This window comes from Scatophagus argus, chromosome 1 (assembly GCF_020382885.2).
Source record: "Scatophagus argus isolate fScaArg1 chromosome 1, fScaArg1.pri, whole genome shotgun sequence".
NCBI classification, from domain to species: Eukaryota; Metazoa; Chordata; class Actinopteri; family Scatophagidae; genus Scatophagus; species Scatophagus argus.
The window spans coordinates 44086-65341 of NC_058493.1; the positions used below are offsets into that span (position 1 = coordinate 44086).

General features: G+C 42.1%; 1 protein-coding gene across 3 annotated transcripts in view; it reads right to left on the bottom strand.

Annotated features, from left to right (window-relative positions):
* Positions 1-814: 814 nt before the first annotated feature.
* The window catches only part of spg21 (SPG21 abhydrolase domain containing, maspardin), a 44758-nt gene continuing 24316 nt past the window's right edge, over positions 815-21256 (bottom strand). For 2 of the 3 annotated variants that reach the window (XM_046415161.1, XM_046415941.1), the window contains exons 3-9: positions 20549-20710; positions 20158-20238; positions 19362-19507; positions 19172-19280; positions 2867-2974; positions 2623-2763; positions 815-1674 (exon numbers count right to left, since the gene is read on the bottom strand). In XM_046415161.1, the coding sequence (XP_046271117.1) occupies positions 1549-1674; positions 2623-2763; positions 2867-2974; positions 19172-19280; positions 19362-19507; positions 20158-20238; positions 20549-20710 (873 nt within the window). In that variant the 3' untranslated portion in view covers positions 815-1548. The remainder of the gene's footprint in view (positions 1675-2622; positions 2764-2866; positions 2975-19171; positions 19281-19361; positions 19508-20157; positions 20239-20548; positions 20711-21256) is intronic. The other variant, XM_046416695.1, reaches the window with a different exon arrangement.

Here is a 21256-nt window from a genome sequence, read left to right on the forward strand (position 1 = left end):
GTGGGAGGAAGCCAGAATACCCGGAGAAAACCCACACAGGGAGAACATGCAAACTCCACACAGAAGGGCCTAGACCAGGACTGCTATGAGGCAACAGTGCTAACCATTGCACCAACGTACCATTTTAAAATTCTTAATTCTAAATTCTTAATATAATGGGTTTCCTGCAAATGGAAGTGTCTGTAATCTGTGTATGTAGTTGTGTATTATGTTATGCACATTCATAATGAATCAGTTTTCAAGGTTGTGGATCTTTGATTGTATGTACTGCCAAAAACAGCTGTGGACATGAGTCATGAAGTTATAACACCAATGTCTCATGACTTCACTTGGAAGACTGACTTATTAATGTCCTCTACAAGCACTAATGTTCAAAATGAACTCAACTTCCTGATTTCCTCTGGCTATTGTCTTGAATTATCCATTACACTGACAGAGTGAAAGCACTTTTCACACACATTAATTGGTTGCGAGTTGTCAAGTTCAGTGTCTTGTTTAAGGACACTTTGGGTCTCTAGTTGCATCCCTGACTTCTCCAGGGAAAGAGGCTAAACACTCTATAGATAACAGGACCTGTAGTCAAGTGATAATGTAATTATGAGTGGCTTCTTATGTCATTCAATCCACCGATCACAAAAATATTGAAAGAATAGCATTAACCAAAATAGTTACATGTGAGCTGAAACAGCATATGACATTTGAAGCTCTTATTTACTGACTGAATATGACAACAGCTGAGCAGCAGATTCAATTGTTTTTTTGCTAGAAAAAGAGTGAAAGAGAAAAAATCTCAGTGCAGAGAATGTACATCATCTATAAGGCACAGCAAATCATTTTAATAATGAATTTCAGCTACAGGAGAATTTGGAGAGATGGATAAAGCCTGTGATGGTTGGTTTATATTGCAGAAACATTCTTCTTTAAGAGCTAGTGACAGGATATCTTTTTCTGAAGCCTGATACCACAAAACATCCAAAGGAATTTTTTAGTTGCAAAACCAGGACTGGTGTTTTAGAGTTTGAGGCTTTTGGCACTGTTGAGGTTTGAAAATTACAAATTTCTCACAACATGTAAAGTTCCAGCAGAGCGATGTTTCAAACACTAACATGAGTAGAAATAATGTGAAATTCAAAACAGTTAACAAATGTAACATTAAATTACACAACAGTGTCAGATACATATCTCTCCATAACCAATGTGTTCATCTTTCTGAAGAGCAAATAAGTTCACTGCTGGCTGCATTAATAATAATAATAATAAAAAATAATAAAAAATTTTTATATATATATATATATATATATGTGTGTGTGTGTGTATGATGGATATAGAGGATGAGATGTTTTTAAAGCAAAGTGTAATATTTATGTATAGGCCATTATCAAAATAGTGCTTCATCTGTCAAATAAAAATATTCTCTCTTGACCTGCTGTTTGCTTGTTGAACGCCATAGGAAATCTGAAAAACGCCTTGTGAAATAAGGCAATCAAGACAAAAGTGATAGAGATTGTTGGAAATGTTGAGCAGAGACAGCCCACAGGTGACACTGTCTCACTGGTTGTCATCAGAGTCTTGGTTACTGTTCAGGTAGCTGTTCTGCACCTCTAGCTCCTCAGCACTCACCATGGCAGGGCTGATTGCAGCATATCTTGTCCCATGGAACTGACGTAAGTGAATCTGTACATAAACAAGCAGCATCATCAGAACTCAAAAAAAAAAAAAAAAGAAAAATCTATTAAATCCACAACCACATCAGATGCAAAGCATTACAATATTATTAGTCTGGGACACTCATTCAGCAGTACAGCCTCAATGACCTGATTTTCTGTGAACTGGCTGATATTTTTTCATTTAAATCTTGTCCAGGATCTCACTTCTAAAAGTGAGCTCAACACTAGCTAGTACTTTGTTTACTGCCATCACAAATCACAGTTTTTTTGGTTGAAACTTTCTGAGAAAATAAATGTCCTAATATCGACCTTCTCCTTTTTAGGGCTGCTTAATTATGGAAAAAAACTTTACCAGAATTATTCAATAGTCAAACTGTGATTATTTAATATGATTACGCATTATACACTTCACTAAACTAAAAAAATAAATCTTTCTTTAGCAGCTAATTTTCTTGGACTTTACATATAATTCAACACCTCCCTCCCCTCCCATTCAGATAGCTGAAGTTCAAACATGGACAAACACACTCCAAACTCAAAGCAATAGCTGCCTTTGCTGGGCTTTCTCAAACAACAGCTGTGAAGGCTATTAAGTTTATCCACGTCGAGCAGATCTGCCAGTCAGTGAGGTTTTGAGAAGTTTGGAGACAGAAGTAGATGTTAGAAGACATTAGTCTGTTCACCAAAAAGTAGACTATGGGAGCTTTGCTTTCAAGATTAATTGTTACCATCTACAATGATCAGACCCCACAAATCTTTTGTTGCTTTATTATCTTTAGTGTTATTAGGTATCAATATTAGTAATCCTTACAGCAGAATTACTGTTGTAAACTGTGGCAGCACACACTAGATTAAACATATCTTCAGTCACTGTTCACCTAGACAATCAACATGTCTCCATCTTCAAGCTGCATATGATAAAGCAGTACCATTGCATGTTAGTAAATGATTATACCTGTATGTAGAGGTTGACTTCAGCACTCCGGCACAGGTAGGGGAAGTTTCCTCCTGTTTTCAGATGAGCTCGTCTTGCATTAGGATACAATTTATACATCTCCTCCTTTGCCTCCAGTGACAGAGCACTCTGATCAAACACCTGCATTCCATTCACAGAGGAAATATCACCGAGCTTAATGTGGCAGAAATACATATATATAGATACTGGGATTCCCAACAGAAAGAGATTATTTGATACTTACATCTATAATGGTCACAGCAACATCTTTTATTTTGTGTGGCTCCACGTAAGAGTTTTGACAGTTGAGTGTTAGTCGTGATGCTAATTCACTTTGGTTCAGACTCTCCAACTGCAGTACATACACACACGAAAAGCAGAGGTCAACATTCAAACACATATACACAAAAAGACATTACATACTCACATATTACAAGGGCCTTACAAGGGCCTACCTGCTTAAAAGTCATATGTGGTGTCTTAGAGCCAAAGATCCAGGCCACATTGATCAAAAAAAGTTTTAGCTGTGTTCAACTGTTCAGGAAAAATCCTCTCTTACGAAATTAAAAAAATCAACAGAAGACAGAGTTCTGAGCAGCAAAGATGTTAAAGTAGGCAAAAAAGGAGACTCTAGGTACAAGTGAAGAGCTCTGACTAGCAAGGCTAGGGTCTCTTATTTTATACCTTTGGGATCTCGACTTCTCCACGCCTATTGTCCATCCCCTTAAACATTAAATCAGTCTTTATCCAATTCACCATTAAGAAATTTTTCAACCTGGGTTAGATAAGGACCTCCCAAGTGTCATATTTCCTCCCTCCGTGCCTCTCTTTACTATTAGGTCATCTTGGGGATTTTCCCTTTTTCTTTTAATAATTTTCTATAGATAAAATATTCCATTATTTCCTCAACTGAGGCCTGCTTTCCAATTTGGCTTGAGTTATTGCTACTTCAGATTCCATTATTACTTGGTTTGTACTTGTTTTTTTTTTTTTTTTTTTAAATAATTCATGTGCTCCTTTAAGTACATACAGAGTTTACAGTAAGGTGAAATGCCCCTTAAGTTCTTAAAGAGTTTACAGCAAGGTGAAAACTCAGTCAGCTGCAGTGTCCGATCAGTGACAAAGTACTCTTGGACTGAGCGCCACCCTTTGCAATTGGGCCCTGGACTTCCTGCCGGACAGGCCCTCAGTACCGGTTCCCCCAGGGCTGTGTGCTGAGCCCCCTCCTGTTCACCCTGCTGACACACGACTGCTCAGCGCAACATCCGAGCTGCCTGATCGTGAAGTTTGCGGATGATACAGCTGTGGTTGGACGGACAACGACAAGTCCGACTACAGGCAGGAGGTGGAACACCTGGAGAGTTGGTGCAGAGAAAAAAATCTCCACCGTGAAGAAGACCAAGGAGATAACTGTGGACTTCAGAAGGAGTAGACATCTCCCCTTCCTCCCCTACACATCGGAGGGACAGCGGTGGAAGTGCTCTCCAGCTTCAGGTACCTGGGCATCTACATAACGGACGACCTCACCTGGAGCAACAACACTTCCTGCCTCATCAGGAGGGCACACCAGCGCCTCTACTTCCTTAGGAGGCCGAGGCGTGCCAGACTGGGGAGCTCAGTCCTGACATCTTTTTACAGATGTGTGGTGGAGAGTGTCCTGTGCTCCTGCATCACCATGTGGCATAGCAGCTGCTCTGCGGAAGAGAAGAAGGCTCTGCAGAGGGTGGTGACAGCTGCACAAAAGACTGTGGAACGCAGCCAATCCACAACCACGAACATTTACACCTCCAGATGCAGGAAAAGGGCCTCCTGCATCATGAAGGACCCCACCCATCCCTCACGCGAACTGTTTGCCCCTCTTCCCTCAGGCAGGAGGTTGCAGAGCATTAAGAGCAGGACCACCAGACTGAGAAACAGCTTCTTCGCAGAAGCTGTCCTCCACTTGTTACCTGTATTAATAGCACCTGTTTGAACTCGTTATCAGTGTAAAAGACACTTGTCCACAACCTAAGTCACACTCCAAACTCCACTATGGCCAAGACCAAAGAGCTATCGAAGGACACCAGAAACAAAATTGACCTGCACCAGGCTGGGAAGACTGAACCTGCAATAGGTAAGCAGCTTGGTGTGAAGAAATCAACTGTGGGAGCAATTATTAGAAAATAGAAGACATACAAGACCACTGGTAATCTCACTCGATCTGGGGCTCCATGCAAGATCTCAAAATGATTAGAGAAGAACGGTGAGCAAAAATCCCAGAACCACACGGGGGGACCTAGTGAACGACCTGCAAAGAGCTAGGACCAAAGTAACAAAGACTACCATCAGTAACACACTACGTCGCCAGGGACTCAAATCCTGCAGTGCCAGACGTGTCCCCCTGCTTAAGCTTAAGTTTCAAGGTCCTGGACTGGCCTAGCCAGTCTCCAGATCTCAACCCCACAGAAAATCTTTGGAGGGAGTTGAAAGTCTGTGTTGCAGCGACAGCCCCAAAACATCACTGCTCCAGAGGAAATCTGCATGGAGGAATGGGCCAAAATACCCAGCAAAAGTGTGTGAAAATCTTGTGAAGACTTGCAGAAAACATTTGACCTCTGTCATTGCCATCAAATGTATATAACAAAGTATTGAAATTAACTTTTTTTATTGACCAAATACTTATTTTCCACCATAATTTGCAAGTAAATTCTTGTGATTTCAATGTGTATGTGTGATGTATGTGAAAATATATTTCAATTTGATTTTCTGGATTTTTTTTTCTCATTCTGTCTCTCATAGTTGAGATATACCTATGATGAAAATTACAGGCCTCTCTCATCTTTTTAAGTGGGAGAACTTGCACAATTGGTGGCTGACTAAATATTTTTTTGCCCCACTGTATATATGAACAGGTCACTCTAGAAGAAGTGTATTTCTCAACATGCTGAATTCTGAGCACAGAACAATACACACTAACCCTCTCTTGAAGACAGTTAGAGGACAAGGAACATATTAAAGCACTCATCTCATCCAATCATCCCTTCAATCTCTGGAATGTGATACAGGTCTATAAAGACCCACACTTTCAGACTCTTGAACAGTTTTTATCCATGGGTCATCAAAGAACTGAATTCTATATCACAATAAAAGGGGCTGTGCATTAACTTCATGGGCTGAGTGTAGGACTGGAGCATTTAAATGTGCAGTATTTATTAATCATTTATCATAACCATTTATGTGTGCAAGTCAATAAATGATCATGCCTTTACCCTTTCTTCATCTTTAATTTATTTCCTACTTTGTTTTTACCTTCTCTTAACCTTTCATTTATTCGCTACCTTTAATCTACTATTCATTCTGTATATATGTACCACTGAAGGAGCTGCACTGAAATTTCGCAATAATGGTTTCTGTACAATGACAAAGGTATTATCTTTCATTTATTTGTTGAAACGTACTTATTTCACCACCTTCATGTCACCAGTCTCTCATCAAAGACTTACATTTAAAGCACTGTTTATTTCTGCTTGTCATTCATGTTTTTGGCCTAGCTGTAAGAGATTAGATCAGTCAGCAGGTCAGGCAGACAACAGAGAAGAGTTGCATAGGAATGCACACTGGGATGGCCAATAAATGATAACCCTCATTCCAGAACAATGTTGGTGTAGTTTCTGTCTATTTGCTAACTTGCAGAAAATACAACTATTTTGCAAAAAAAACATTCTTGCTCAGGAACAATAGGCTTTTCAGGATGCCCCTTAATCAAAACATGAAATTGATAATTGATAAGCATATATTTACAAAAATCAACAAAGTTGATGATGTAACACATTAAATAAATTGTCGTTGCGTTATTTTAGTAAGTATATATGCAAATTATCACATTCTGTTTTATTTTTTTTTACACAGTGTCCCAAATTTTGGAATCAGGGTTGTACATGGTACAAATGCAGGGTAATAGAAATTAAGGAATCCATAAAGAAAAGCAAACCTTTCACTGTTTTCACTCTCAATGAAGGGAACTTGAAAACTACTTATGCCTGTTGAATTTCCTGATATTAATCACTATGATGAACGCAGTTTGTCCTCTTACTCCAACTCCAAGATGGCACTGGTGAGGTCGGCTGCTGTCGTACCTGCTCCAGAGATTTGTTTGTATATAGTCGTTTTTAGCGCAATTTTTAACTTGTTAAGCCATCCCGATGTAGGCCGTAACACATACGACTTAACCTTGGAGCACAGTACTCAAATTGTGCTCCTATCAACTTAATCCCGGACCCGACCTGGCCCGTCGACATCCTACGGGCAGGCTACAACAACAACAACGGACGCACAGGCCGCAGGTCACAGAGGAGGCCCCGAGGGAAACAAGCCGGCGTTAGGAACAGACTGAGACGCAGAGCACACCATTCACCTCTGCCCAGCATCCTACTCGCCAATGTCCAGTCACTGGAAAACAAGCTTGATGAACTCAGGGCCAGAATAAAGTTCCACAGGGATATACGGGACTGTAATGTCATCTGCCTCACTGAGACATGGCTGACTCCCCTTACTCCGGACCATGCCGTTCAACCAGCGAAGTTCTTCTCAGTTCTCCGCAAGGGGGCAGGCGGGCGAGTCTGGTAAATCAAGGGGACGTGGTGTGTGTCTGATGGTGAACAACAACTGGTGTGACAACAGGAACGTTGTGTCTCTCAAACACTCATGCACCCCTGACCTGGCGCTCTTGACCATCCAGTGCCATCCTTTCTACCTGCCCCGTGAGTTTACTTCGGTCATCATCAGCGCTGTTTACATCCCACCTCAGGCGAACACGGACATTGCCCTCACCGAGCTACATGAGGCTATATCCACCTATCAAGCTAACCAGCCTGATGCAGCCCTCATCATGGCCGGGGACTTTAACCATGTTAACCTGAGGAAGGTGATACCGGAGTTTAAACAACACATCGACCGCCCCACCAGAGGAGAGAGGACTCAGAGAGGACTCTGGACCACTGTTACTCTCCTTTGAAGGATGGTTACAAGGCCAAGTCTCTGCCTCCGTTTGGCCTTTCGGATCACAGACCTCCTCATGCCGAAATATAAACAATGGCTGAAGCAGGAATCTTCTGCAGTCAGAGAAGTATCATGGTGGACTGACCAATCAGAGGCCACTCTGCGGAGCGCACTGGATTCAGCAGACTGGGACATGTTTCAGTGCAGTTCGGGCGGTGACATCAACGAGTTCAGGGAAGCGGTTGTGGAATTTATGGGGAAAATGGTGGAAGACATAACACCAACAGCCACCATCAGAACTTTTCCCAACCAGAAGCTGTGGGTGGACAAAACTGTCCGCGACGTGCTGAGGGCCCGCACTGCTGCCTACTACTCAGGACTCACCACCGGTGACACGATGCTGTACAGGACGGCCACCTGTCCGTAGGTGAAGGAGGCTAAACGCTGCTACACCGCAAGACTGGAGCTGCAGATGGAGGGGAGCAATTCCAGGGCGCTGTGGCAGGGACTACGCACCATCACAGACTACAAAGCTACACATCCACCCGCGATGAGAGTCCACGCATGCTTTGAGTCGGACAGCAGGCAGCCAGCTGGTGGAGAGGTGACGCTCACTGTGACGAAACTGGAGGTGAGGAGGAGAAGTGTAAACACCAGGAAAGCAGCAGGGCCTGACGGCATTAGTGGTCGGGTCCTCAAAGCCTGCGCTGAACAGCTCACACCGGTGTTTACAAAGATATTCAACCTCTCCCTCTCATAGTGTGATTCCCACCTGCTTTAAAAAGTCTGTTGTAGTCCCTGTCCCAAAGACAGCCCAGCCCAGTAACCCCAATGCCTATAGCCCCATAGCCCTCACATCTGTGGTGATGAAATGTTTTGAGAAGCTGGTCAAAACATTCATCACCTCCTCCCATATCCTGGATCCCCTTCAGTTTGCATACCGCCCAGGCAGATCCACAGATGACGCCATAACCTTCCTGCTGCACAAAACACCTTCCCACGTGGACAATAGGATGGGGAACTATGTGAGAGCGCTGTTTGTGGACTACAGCTCAGCATTCAATACCATAGTCCCCTCTGGCTGGTCACTAAGCGGTGTGTTCTTGAACTGAACTACGCCCTGTGCAGGTGGATCCACAGCTTCCTTACCGGCAGACAACAGGTGGTACGCGGGACCTGTCCTGGTCATTGCACGTTAACAGGACTGTTAAGAAGGCCAGGCAGCGTCTGTTCCACCTTAGATGCCTCAGAGACTTCAGGCTCCCCCTGAAGGTGCTCAGGAACTTTTACACCCGCACCACTGAGACAGACATCTTGAGTGGGAGCATCACCACATGGATGGGTAGCTGCACAAAGCAGGACCTCTCGGACGGTAGTCTGCTCACCTGAGCAGACAATCAGAACATCTTTACCCGACCTGCAGGACATCTACATCAAACGATGCAGGTCGAGAGCTGAGAAGATCCTCAGGCAGCCCCATCACCCCGGACACTCACTCCTCTCCCTGTTACCATCAGGCTGTCGGTTCCGCTGCCTGAGAACCAACACGGAGAGGATGAGGAAAAGGTTCTTCCCCCAGGCCGTTAATCTGGACAATCCTACTCCCACCTGCACTAGATGTAAATACTGTACATTTTCACATTTTTAATTTTATTATTTTTATAAGATTTCTATTTTACAATATTTAATTTTTACTTACCTATTTTTTGGTAGCAGGGACAGAAAGAATTTCACTGCACATTGTACCGTGTATGATTGTGTGTGTGACAAAAAAACTTATCTTGTATCTTACAGTGAAGGTCGTAACTGTATGACCTGAACAGATGGTTGCTTCAGTAGTGTTTATGGCTCAGCTCGCTGCCCTAAGCATTTACAGTGGTATGAAAAAGTATCTGAACCTTTTGGAAATCCTAACATTCCTACATAAAATCACCATCAAATGTGATCTGATCTTTGTCAAAATCACACAGATGAAAAAACAGTGTCTGCTTTAACTAAAACCACCCAATCATTTATAGGTTTTCATATTTTAAGGAGAATAGCATGCAAACAATAACAGAAGGGGGAGGAATAAGTAACTGAACCCTCTGCCTAAGGAGACTTAAAGGGCAATTGAAACCAATTTTTACCAAACTATTGAAGTCAGGTGTGTGCCCAATCACTGATGAGTTGCTTAAAGCTGCCCTGCCCACTATAAAAAACACACCTGGTAAGAATTGTCTTGATGAGAAGCATTGTCTGATGTGCACCATGGTTCGCTCAAAAGAGCTGTCTGAAGACCTGCGATCAAGAATTGTTGATCTGTATAAAGCAGGGAAAGGATACAAAACCAGCTCTAAAAGTCTGGATGTTCATCCATCGACAGTCAGAGAAGTTGTCTACAAATGGAGAGAGTTTGGAACTGTTGCTTCTCTCCCAAGGAGTGGCCGTCCACCAAAGATGACGCCAAGAGTTCAGCGCAGACTACTCAGAGAGGTAAAAAAGAACCCGAGAGCGTCTGCTAAAGACTTGAAGGAATCACTGGCACAGTCCAATATCTCTGTGCACACATCAACTATATGTAAAACACTGGCCAAGAATGGTATTCATGGGAGGACTCCACGGAGGAAGCCACTGCTTTCTAAGAAAAACATTGATGCTCGTTTAATGTTCGCAAAAAGGCACTTGGACACTCCACTGAAGTTTTGGCAAAATATTTTGTGGACTGATGAAACCAAAGTTGAATTGTTTGGGAGGAATACACAACGTCATGTGTGGAGGACAAATGGAACGGCTCACCAACATCAACACCTCATCCCCACCGTGAAGCATGGTGGAGGGTGCATCATGGTTTGGGGCTGTTTTGCTGCCTCAGGGCCTGGACAACTTGCAATCATCAATGGAAAAATGAATTCAAAAGTTTATCAGGATGTTTTGCAGGAAAACCTGAGGCCGTCCGTCAGACAGTTGAAGTTAAAAAGAGGATGGATGCTGCAACAAGACAATGATCCAAAACACAAAAGTAAATCAACTTCAGAATGGTTTCAGAAGAACAAAATACACATTCTAGAGTGGCCAAGTCAAAGTCCAGACTTGAACCCCATTGAGATGCTGTGGCATGACCTCAAGACAGCGATTCATGCCAGACATCCAAGGAATCTGACTGAACTACAACAGTTTTGTAAAGAAGAATGGGCCAAGATTAGCCCTGATCGATGTGCCAGACTGCTCTGCAGCTACAGGAAGCATCTGGTTGAAGTTATTGCTGCCAAAGGGGGGGCCACAAAATATTAAATGTGATGGTTCAGTTACTTATTCCTCCCCCTACTGTTATTGTTTGCATGCTATTCTCATTAAAATATGAAAACCTATAAACGTTTGGGTGGTTTTATTTAAAGCAGACACTGTTTTTTCATTTGTGTGATTTTGACAAAGATCAGATCACATTTGATGGTGATTTTATGCAGAAATGTGAGAAATTCCAAAAGGTTCAGATACTTTTTCATACCACTGTACCTTGGTGGCTGTAGGCCTGTCACGATAACAAATTTAGCTGGACAATAAATTGTCACAGAAATTATCGCGATAAATGATAATATTGCCATTTGAGACACATATGTTCTCCCAGGCAATTCGTACTGGCTGTCAAATGTTTGTAGCATTTTTCGAAATGCTGGGTTTTCAACGATATTAAAGGGCAGCATCTCTTTAGCGATTAGGTGAACTACACTGTTTGTGAGCGTGCACCATGTTGCACTGCCCTGTTTGTATTTTGTTTGTCAATTAAACACCCCAGTGATTTTGGACTGTTGGGAAGGCGGAGACGACCCATCTGTTGGTGTTTTTTTTCAGCTGAGAAAACTGCAGCAGAAGATTATATTTTAGGTGCAGGTGCATGTTTGTTTGCCGCGTTTAGTTGCTACTGTTTTAGAACAAATGCGACATACCGGGTCACACAGGTTAAGTGGTTCACCATGGTCATTCGGTTTGAATCCAAATACTCCCACACTGCAGCTGTCGTGTTCAGCTTTGAAACCAATTCCATCTCTGTTTCTTCAAAATCTCAACTAGCATTTTCTCTGGCTTGCTACTCCTCATGGAGCTCTCATGCTACACTCTGTGGTACGAGACACTGCAGCTGGCACGTAACTGACACCATAAGAACGAATATAAAGTGCATGAAATTTTTAACTCATCATAACGCTAAATCAATGGGAGCCCTGAGCTTGTTTCTTTGCAGTGAGATGGTCCTATCTGGGGGTAATGGCAGACAAAGACACCCGAAGTGTGTTGCTTATGTCCAGTCTACTCCTTTGCTTTGTTTTGGTGGCTGTCACTGCAGAAAACCCTGCTTCACACAGATAGGATGTTGGAAATGGTAACAGGGTTTTCAGTGCTGTGTTGGCGATCTCTGGGTATTCTGCCATGACTTTAATCCAGAACACTGGCAGCGTTGTTGTCTCGAACACTCTTTTAAGGCTGCCGTCATTTGCGATCTCCAGCAGTTGGTCTTCTTCTTGCACGGACATGCTGGATTCAGCTGGTTTGTTGACAAATGGGTCGCGGATCCATTCCTTGGCCGTTCGTGGGTCCTTTGAGGTTGGGAAGTAGCGCTCAAACTCCTTTAACAGCAAAGACAGGCGATTGTGCAGGTGAGTGAGGGCGCAGGCTCAGTCTCACACAAAATCCCTGCTAATGTTTGAAACATGTCCAATGTGCCTCTGTTCACGCGCCGTCCCCACAAATCCAGTTTGGCTTTAAATGCAGCTACTTTATCTTCCAACTTAAAGGTAGTTGTCATTTTTCCCTGGAGTGACAGGTTGAGTTCATTGAGCAAGTTGAATATGTCGCACAACTAAGCCAGTTTTGCGACCCATTCCTCGTCACTGAAATGTGCTGCCAGCGGTGACTTCTTTTCTGAGAGAAATCTTTGCAGCTGCTCTCGTAGTTCAAACACTCTGGCCAGTGATTTCCCACAAGATAACCATCTTATCTCTGTGTATAAGAGAAGGTGTCTGTGCTCCGCGTCCATCTCCTCACAAAGCTGCTCAAACAGGCGCGCGTTAAGCGCGTGTGCTTTGATATGGTTAATAACTTTAACATCATTCATTACGCTGTTTAATTCCGGTGGCATTTTTCGGCTTGCAAGCATTTCTCTGTGAATGATACAATGCGTGGATTCACACTCAGGTGCAACCTCCTTAATCCGAGCAGTTAATCCAGAAAGCCGTCCGGTCATGGCAGCAGCGCCGTCAGTACATATGCCGACACAACAGGACCATTTCAGTTTTCCTGTTATATAACCATCCAGCGATTTGAACAGTTCTGTGACTGTGGTGTTGGTTTGCAATGATAGTGCACATAACAAATCCTCATGCACATCCTCCTGATAAATATATTGCACATAAACAAGCAGTAACGCCTTGTTGTCAACATCTGTAGATTCATCAACCTGGAGTGCGTATCACGGTGATTTATCAATCCTCTCCAACAACTGTGTCTCAATGTCTTCCGCTGTTTCCTCAATGCGCCGAGTCACTGTGCTCGCCGACAGAGGCACCTGTGATATCTTTATCATTACATCTAACAGCATCCTCTCCTAGAAGTTCACGGCAAATGTCTTTAGTGGAGGGCAAGATCAATTCTTTACCAATAGTGAATGGCTTTTTAGCCTTAGCAATGCGATTCGCCACTAAGTATGATGCTCTCAGTGCATTTTCATTTACTGATGTGGTGGCCCTCAGTAATTTCTTCTGTCCTTTGTGTTCACGTTTTTTTCTTTCAAAATACTCCAGGGGCTTGCCTTTTGTTCCTGGGTGCTTCGTTTCTAAGTGGCGAAGCAGTTTTGAAGGCTTCATTGCCTCATTTGAGAGCCGGTCGCCGCATATTATGCAGAGCGGGCTTGGTGTGTGGGAATCACCTGTCGCGATAAATCCATACTTCAAGTAGGGCTCCTGGTACTGTCTGCTAAAACCTTTCTTTTTCTTGGAAGTCGTAGGCTGCTCTTCTCTCTCTTCATTGTGCCTTTTCCCTTTCACAAAGAAACTTTCCAAAGACACCTGTTTACTAATTTTGCTAGCTGGGTTAAATTTTGGTGCTCAAATGAGGAGATGTAACAGAGAGGAGAATACGGTCATTTCAAAATAAAAGACGTTTCAAAACTAAAGACCGCTCGACTGAGATAATAAATAAAACAGAAATAAATAATTAATTCTTGTGCGGCCCGGTACTGATTGATCCGCGGACCGGTCCGCGGCCCGGGGGTTGGGGACCACTGCTCTATGGCACAGGAAACGACGAATGGCATTGATGCAGGAGTTAGTGTCCAAACTACTCGCCACTTCAATATGGACTGCACAGCTCGTCAAACAAGTAAAAATGACTCCCCACCTTTTCACAGTTTTTCGGCCTCGTTTTATTTCAAAAGGGCCAAAATAATCCATTCCAACTGAAGTGAAAGGTTGCAAATCTGGAGTCACACGATCCTGGGGAAGATCAGCCATTTTTTGCTCTCCTACTTCAGATTGCATTCCTCTGCAAAAAACACAGTTTCGGATTATTTTGCGTGCTGTGGAATTAGCAGAGGGCATCCAAAACTTTTGTCCTAATTTGGAGAGCATGTAGTTCCTTCCAGAATGACCAGTCTTTGTATGTATGTCTTAGAATGATATTTGATATGTGGGATTTTTTAGGCAAAATCATAGGATTCGTAATACTCACTGGCATGGCTGATTGGTTGATCCTTCCGCCAACTCTCAACACCCCTTTCTCTAGGATTGGATCCATCTTAAGGAGGGGGCTGTCTTTTCGGCAGGGCTTTCCTCTTTCTAGGAGAGCAACATCCAGTGCAAAATACTGCCGCTGTTCATGTTCAACTATTGCTCTTTCAGTCTTTTCTGTGTCATCCACAGTCAGATTTGTACTGAATGTCTCATTTAGCTTTGAAACATGTTCTTCAGTGGCTTTTCATGACACTGCAGCATACCAGAACTTATCACCTTTTGTTTTTGAGCAATCGCCAAGAGAAGCTGTTTTAGCTTCAGCATCCATGCTACAGTCCTTTTGAGACTGTTCCAACTTGAGTAACGCTCAGTCAGTTTACTGGTTGGATCCTTCATCCTTCAATGTTTATCATGTTCACTGTTACCTCTCTTTTCACTTCAGGAATATCTGGAGACAGAGAACTTGTAACACTTGTTCTGGGTTCTTTGGCCACTGTGATACTTCCTTTTTTAGAAAGTCTGGTCCATGGAACCATCTTTGAAACTTTAGGAAGGCCTCAATATTCAATCCACGAGAGGCATCATCTGCTGGATTTTGTGTTGAGCTAATATACCTCCACTGAGTCACATTTGATAGATCATGGATTACAGTGAGTCTATTAGCAACAAAGGTGTGGAATCGTCTGGTTTGATTACTTATGTATTTAAGTACTGATTGACTGTCGGTCCAAAACATGGATGGTTGAAGTTGTATCTGTAACTCTGACTGTAGTATCCGATCAATTCGGACTGCTAAGGTGGCTGCTGTTAGTTCAAGGCGGGGAATGGTCCTTTTACGCTTGTGGTAAACCCCATGGTGGGGTATGTACCACACCTTACCATTATCTTGGTTGAGATCCTTCAATGGCACCTTCTCAGCATAGCCCTAAGCAATTACATCCTTCATGAAGGCCTTGCATTCTTTTGCATAGACATTATCTTTCTTAAATTTCTTAGCAAGATAATGTGCTCGCTGCTCAGCCACTTGGTAATTATTTGGCATAGTAACATCTCTATGGCGAAGTGGCAGTGGTAAGTAATAATGATTATCTTTCAGTGTGGCAGCACTTGAAACCAGCTCCATGAATTTGCAATCTTCAACAGACATTTGGGGTTCTCCTCATACCCCTTCTCTGGGAAGTCATGGTGGGGGTTACAAGAAGGCCTGAAAGTTTCTCAAGTCTGATGCGATTTATTGATGCCACAGGCCTACCATATTTATCCACAGCTGAAGATTAAGTAAGTGGTCCATTTACCACCCATCCTGAGAGTTCTTACAGCATAGGGACCATTGCCTTGACTATTTATAATTTGCCAGGGCTCCATAACCTTGGGAACATCAACTCCAATCAAGAGTTCCACATCCACATCAATCTCTTGCAACTGTATTTCCTTCAAATACGGCCACTCATAGAGATCCTTTTGAGAAAGAATGTTCTCCTTTGTCACCGGCATCTTTGTTTGAGTGTATGTTTTAGGTAGACCAATAAAATTATTTCCATCCAAATTACCCACCTGTAGCCCAGTGATTTCAAAACTATTGACTGGCTTATTCTGATCCATTGTTTGTAAGATAACTTTTGTCTTTCGACCTGTAGAATTTAGTTGTCTCATAAGATTTTCTGTACAAAATGTTGCTGTGCTACCTGGGTCAAGAAAGGCTTAGGTTAGGATTGTTTTGTTGCCTTTTGCCATTTTCACCTGTACAGGAACTATGGACAGTTTACAATCTTTACCAGCCCCAATATCTTCTTCCATGTCCACTAATGCACGAGTTCCACTGACAGTTCCTCTTCTTTTATCCATAATGTTTTGTTTATTTTCAGCAGCTTTCTCAGTGTGCAGTATGGTAGGGTGTTTTCCATGACAGTGCTGACATGTCATCCTCCTTTTACAGGTTTTGCTCATGTGACCTTTGTTTAGACAGCCAAAGCAGATCCCATTTTTCCTTAACAATTGCACTTTAGCATCATGTGGTTGAGCCTTCAACATTTCACATTCATCAGATGACTGTCTGCATTGCAGATAAAACAATTATTATCATGTCGTTTGGTTATGTATTTGTTAGGATGCTGGTTCATTTCTTGACTTAAAACTCTACTGTTCTTTATTTCAATTGCTATAGCAAAGTTGCTACTCTCCCCCTTATGCTTAGATTGTTGTTTGAATTCTGTTGTTAGTTGCTTTTGATTATCTTTTGCAATGATTCTTTTGAGTCTTGAAGGTCACCAAAAATGGGGTCTTGCAAAATATGGGCTTGTCTTTCAATGAATGCAACAACATCAGAGAATGTGGCTCTTTGCCCTCTTTCCTCCATGAGTTCATATGCTGTCATCCTCCACCTTTCCTTGAGTTTGTATGGCAGTTTTGGTACAATAAGCTTTATGTTTGATACAAGATCCAGTTCTTCCATGCTTTTCAATTCTTTCATAACATTACAACATCCTCTAAGGTAAAGTGCATAGGCATGTAATGCAAGTCCATCATCAGATTTAATAGTGTTCCAGTTGAGAGCCTTTTCTATGTAGGCATTTGCAATTTTTGTTCCATCTCCTAAGTGAACTTTCAGTAGTTTCTGTGCTTCAGCATATCATTCATTTGGGTTCATATGAAAACAGCTTCTCACCAGTTCCCTGGGTTGACCACTAGTGTACTGCTCCAGGTAGTAAAGTCTGTCTTCATCATTACTGGTTTTATTTTCAATACCATGCTTGAATGCTCGTATGAATGTCTGAAAGCTTAGAAGGTCACCATCAAATACTGGAACTTGTCTGGAGGGGAGGGAGGATTCTTTATGCTGCAACATCAGTAGATCTGCAATATCATTTTGTTTCTGGATTACAGTTAATAGCTCCCTACTGTGGTTATTTGTTTCAGTCTCCTCTGAAGTGACACTGCTTGGAGGGTCCAGTGCTCTCAGATCCTGGTTTGCAGCTGAATCAGAGCTACTTGGTTTAGATGGCTGAATCATCAGCCTCTGAAGAAGTGTTTTAGGTATAGCTCCTAATTCTCTGTATTTGACATGGGATATAGCTTCCTCTATAGCAGCCTCTTCTTTCATGTTAGAATCCACATATTTATTCATGCCATCCTGTCCTGCAGGTTGAATGTCAGAAGTAACACAAAAACTATCCAAAACTTTTAATTTGGCATCAGACGCAGCTATGTCAGTTTCTAATTCCATTCTTTCCAATTTGGCTTGTAGCCTGTTTTTCTCCATTTCCACAGCCTGTCTTTGTTTCAATGCAGACATTCGTGTTTGTAATGCAGCTTTTTCTACCGCTATCTTTAAACGAACTGAAGATATTGATGAGGCCGTTGACTGTTTTGATTGTCTTGAACATTTAGATTTTGATTTTTCAGACATATTGGAGACACTATCTTGAGGTGCTACGAATATCTGAGGGTCTGACGTGTAAGTTTTCCATGAATCTACTTCCTACAGGAATTTCTCAAGTATTTCCATTTTGGGCTCATACCAATCCATTGTTTCATTTTCTTTTATTTCAACAGGTAAAAGTGCTTGAACAGCAGCATGAGCTTCTTTAAATTCTTTAAGTGCCACATTAAATTGTTCCACACCATTCAGAATCCTCACAGCATCTCCATCTTCAGCGATCAGTGCTCTCACCTCATTCGCGTGCACGCGCCCAACCTTTCTCTGCGCGATGCCTTAAATGTCTTATTAAAAGTCAATTTTTCACAAACACTTTTATCCAGATATTTAAGAACATTTTTTCCGGATACGTAGGCTACGTTTCCCATTCACTCTTCCTAGTAAACTTTTGTCACTCCGCAGTTCATTTCAGTCATGTATGGGATTGATTTGCCAACCTTTCGATCCGCTTTGTCTTTGTTTCTTTCGCGTCTTGCTGATTGCGCTCTTGAGGCGTTCCAAGCGCGCTGCCGTTTCCATTCTTTCATTCATAAAAATCCATGCGTAAATTCCTGCTGTAGCTCCATCATTCATCTTAGTGAACGGGTCCAGTCTTGATTTCAGCGGATCCGGGGTCTTTTGACTATGGTATGGCATTCTTATTTTTTTAAATTAGTGCCATGATATCGGGGCTCCGCTTCTCTGACTCCCACGTTCCAAAATAACTTACAAAATATATTCCAAATGTTGAGTTCCTTGATCAATCTTATTTCATTCTACAACAAAAATTCTTACTAACATGAGGTCAAAAGACCTTCTCGATGGGCCTTCACAAAAGGCTCTACACAAAGAAAAGACTTGCCCTCCCTCTTTCCACAGGTGATAAATTAAAAATGACCTGACGTTCCTACACTTAAACTTACTTCATTCCTTTAACATAAATAGATGACATAAATAGATGCCCGGAACACCTCCCCAAGAAGGCGTCCAGGGGGCATTCGAAACAAAGGCACGAGCCACCTCAACGGGCTCCTTTCGATGTGGAGGAGCAGCGGCTCTACTCCGAGCTCCTCCAGGGTGACAGCCTGGGAAGGCTCGTCAAACAAGAAGAAAGCTCATTTCAGCCGCTTGTATCAGAGATCTCGTTCTTTCGGTCATGACCCAAAGTTCATGACCATAGGTGAGGGTAGGAACGTAGATTGACTGGTAAATTGAGATCTTCACCTCACGGCTCAGCTCTCTCTTTACCACGACGGACCGATACAACAACCGCATTACTGCTGTCGCTGCACCAATCCGATAAATATGTGATAAATATGTATTGAAACATAAAAATGGCTCTAACAGATGCTAACATTGGCTTCATGTCTTTACCAACAAAATCTAATCAAAAAGAGATATCTCACATAGTAGAGACATATTACCGTGACAGGAACCACCTCAGTAAAACACTTACCCTGTCAACCATGAAGTCGATTGCATCTGCCATTTTAGAGTCCACAGGTCCTTTAGCAAAGTTCCCCAGAACAATTTTCTTCAGCATGAAAGCTGGCATCAACCAGAAACTGTTGAGCAGGAATATAGAAATGAACATTAATACTGAATGTCAACCACAGGTAAATCTGTGCTGGAGTCATTAAAATCACCTGTTTGCTGTCCATGTCTGATTAAAGATGGAAGTATCACTGAATGAATTACACAGTATCAGTGAGTGCACTCTAGGAGACTTGTGTGTGCACTCTGCAAACTTCTGAGCCAAGAATCCACCCAGAGATGCCCCAAACAGATGGACCTGAAGAGACACAGTGTGATCACATAACATTATTCCTTTACTCTCCATGGGGCAGTTTGTATCTCTAGATTTCTGGAATATTCAGGGCTATCTGTCATGTTATTGTCACAAGATACAACAGCAGGTCTGGTCTTCCACCAGCAAGAAACAGCTCATGATAATCCTCTGGCTCCATGCAACTGCTCACATTAAGTCAAGTCACTACTGCTCGAGTGGCCACTAGAAAAGCATCCATCCATATGAAACTCATTCAGCTTTAGAGTCTTTTTGTTGATTACCACTCATTCTACTGTCACTGTGAGGCAGGAGGTCTATTCTAAACTCTGTAATCTCACTGAGCTGCAATCAGTTACTGAACTCAATTCAGTCAGCACACTTTTGTCTTCAAAAATCACAGAGTTGTTACTCACTGATGTCTATCATTTTTTACCCTCTTGAGGCATCGGCACCTTGAATAAAATGAATACATGTAAATGTGAGCTGGAACTTCATTCACAAGAGAAAGCTGGCTCTCACTTATATCCTGCTCACTGATATTTCCAACCAGGCACTAACACTGGATCAGTTTATCAACAAAAAAAAAAGGCTTCATTCATGTATGGGTGGGAAACAGACACACGAAAACACACACACACAAGCTCAGAATTTACTTTATCCAACTGAAGGTGATCAAGAAGTTTCCTGAAGCCATCACAGAACTCCATGAGATCCCAGTACACTGGATACTGCAGCTGGATATGATACAGAGTTTAAAGTTTATTATGTTGTTACTATTACCTTCTATTTGACATTAGTCAGTGTTTCATGATATGACTCAAGATTTTCAGATTCAAAATCCTTCACACAGGATTCAACTGTCATATTTTTCATTTACTGTCACACTGGCAGTAAATGACAACTGGTTAACAGATTATTCAAATGACAAAAAATGAAATCTGCAACTATATTTATCAAACAAAAATTTCATGCAGATGAATGGTAAGTTACAGTCCTAATAAATATGAAAATGTGAAAACATCTGAAGTTGCCATGTTTTCTCACCGAGATGACTCTGTAGCCCCAGCCTGTCAGAGCCAGCACCTGCTGGAAGAACACCTCAGCTGTCCCACTGACTGGGGGGAGGAAGATGATTGGACACCTGATGCTCTTTGGACCGGCATCATACAACGACCACACCTTACTGTCATCATCATCAACAATAATCTAATAAAGAGACAGACAAAAACACAAAAAATGAGGAAAATACAGCACAACTTCAAAATCTCTCAAAACAGACAAGAGACAAGTATTACAACAATAAGACTAAAAAACCACAGACTGTACACAATGAGTTCTTTATATAAAATCTATGATAGAGATGGAAACAAGCAAATGTTCTGTAAAGAATCAAATAACCAGTTTTTGACCGCTCAGACATGTGGATAATGAAAACAAATACTACAATCATCCAGAACTACCAGTAATTATTCACTTCACTTGGTTTTAGATATGAAACATTCTTGAGAAAAATGACCAACATTCTCAGATGTGAATGCCTGATTTGTCTTCATTGTTTCTGGAAAAATGTTGGGAGAGCAAATTAAAATTTGTCAAGTTGCCTCAACAATATAGAAAAATGATCTACAGTGGTGGTCAAAAGTTTACATACACTTGTAAAGAACATAATGTCATGGCTGTCTTGAGTTTCCAGTTATTTCAACAACTCTGATTTTTCTCTGATATAGTGATTGGAACAGATCCTTCTTTGTC